The 1449-nt window shown below is 44.9% G+C and overlaps 1 protein-coding gene across 1 annotated transcript in view; it reads right to left on the bottom strand.

Moving 5' to 3' along the window:
* The window catches only part of fryb (furry homolog b (Drosophila)), a 50989-nt gene extending 49756 nt beyond the window's left edge, over positions 1-1233 (bottom strand). Inside the window, exon 1 of the mRNA XM_032533231.1 lies at positions 962-1233. Coding sequence (XP_032389122.1) covers positions 962-1034 — 73 coding nt within the window. The 5' untranslated portion in view covers positions 1035-1233. The remainder of the gene's footprint in view (positions 1-961) is intronic.
* Positions 1234-1449: the final 216 nt, after the last annotated feature.

The raw sequence follows: 1449 nt of genomic DNA, 5'->3' as shown, positions 1-1449 counted from the left end.
ACACACACACACACACACACACACACACACACACAAACGTTTTAAAGAAAGGGACATGTACATCACAAAGACCCTTTTGCTACAGAGCACATTAAAAAGGCATCCATATAACTCTCACGCTACTGCAAGAAAAAAGGGGCACACACAAATGCATACAGTACATGCACAGAATGAAAGCTAACACAAACAGTGTCCAGTCAATATATGAATATCACAACAGGAAAGCCTGCTGGTTGATCTCTGCATCCCCTACGTCTACAAGAAAAACACTGACTTTACAGTAAAGGTAAACTACAGGACGCATGGTGATGACTATTTTAGAGTCGCAGTGGTAGCATTAGACAGCAGTGCTTTCTGCTTACTTTAATGTCTTAATGAGCCCATTGCTGAAAGTACAGTATGTCCAGCTGGCGTCAGTCAAGGATGGTACTGCTGGGCATTTCTCCTAGACTGCCTCAAGAGTGACATACAGTAGCTTTACCTTCGGTTTGGTAAACAATAACTTCCTAACTGAGGAATTGATTAGGGGAGTTGCGTTCTTGAACTGTCAACATTACATGTAGTAGGGTTAACAGATTGATAACACATAATAACAAAGTCAAGACGGAGTTCTTCTTTTATTGAGTAATGTGCTGTATAGTTCATATAGAAAACTGCTGAGGAGCCATATTTTACCCTCCACTATCCCTGAAGCAGTTCTTTCTCTGTCTCAACGCCTTGTCTTCCATTATTCCATTACATAACATCGCCAAATATTGACAGTGTGGATCATGCTGTATGCTGCCTGCTTTTCAGTCTCATCCACACTAACACACACACAGATACACAAACAAAATAAGACAATGTACACTGCAGGATCTACTGACGACTAGTTGGTCTGTTACGAGGGCAGACAGCATCACACATTTGTTTGGCATACAGCATACAGCAACAATAACTGGGATGTATTAGCTGTACTCACTGCCTCCTAAGGACTTGAGCAGAGACTTGATGCTGATGTCAAAGAAGCCTGAATCCTGCTGGCTGGTCGCCATGGCTGCAGAGGCTATGTCGCCACGGTGACAGACAGCAGAGGGAGGACAGGATGGCAGGATGAGGCGTTGCGGACAGAGCAAGTGAGAGAAAGAGGAGTGCGCTCCAAGAGAGAAAGACTGAGAGAGAAGGAGAGAGGGGTGAGGGTGGGCAGTCAGCGATGCGGATGCTGCGGCTGTCTGCTGCTAAGTGTGTGTTTTGTTTGTGTGTGTGTGCTTGCATGCACAAAAAAAGAGTGTGTGTGTGTCAAAGAGATAGAAAAAGAGAGTGCCGCTTTGTGTTGCTATCTTGCTGGTTAACACCCCCCATCCCCTCTCTGTTTTGCTCTCTCAGGACAGTGATACACAGATGTTGGTAGACGCAAGCAGCCAATCCTCTTAGAGGAAAGACACAGAGAGAGAGAGAGAGAGAGAGAGA

Source organism: Etheostoma spectabile, chromosome 13 (genome assembly GCF_008692095.1).
Source record: "Etheostoma spectabile isolate EspeVRDwgs_2016 chromosome 13, UIUC_Espe_1.0, whole genome shotgun sequence".
NCBI lineage: Eukaryota > Metazoa > Chordata > Actinopteri > Perciformes > Percidae > Etheostoma > Etheostoma spectabile.
The sequence above is the reverse complement of the archived record's forward strand: the minus strand, read 5'-3'. Positions and strand labels throughout refer to the sequence as shown.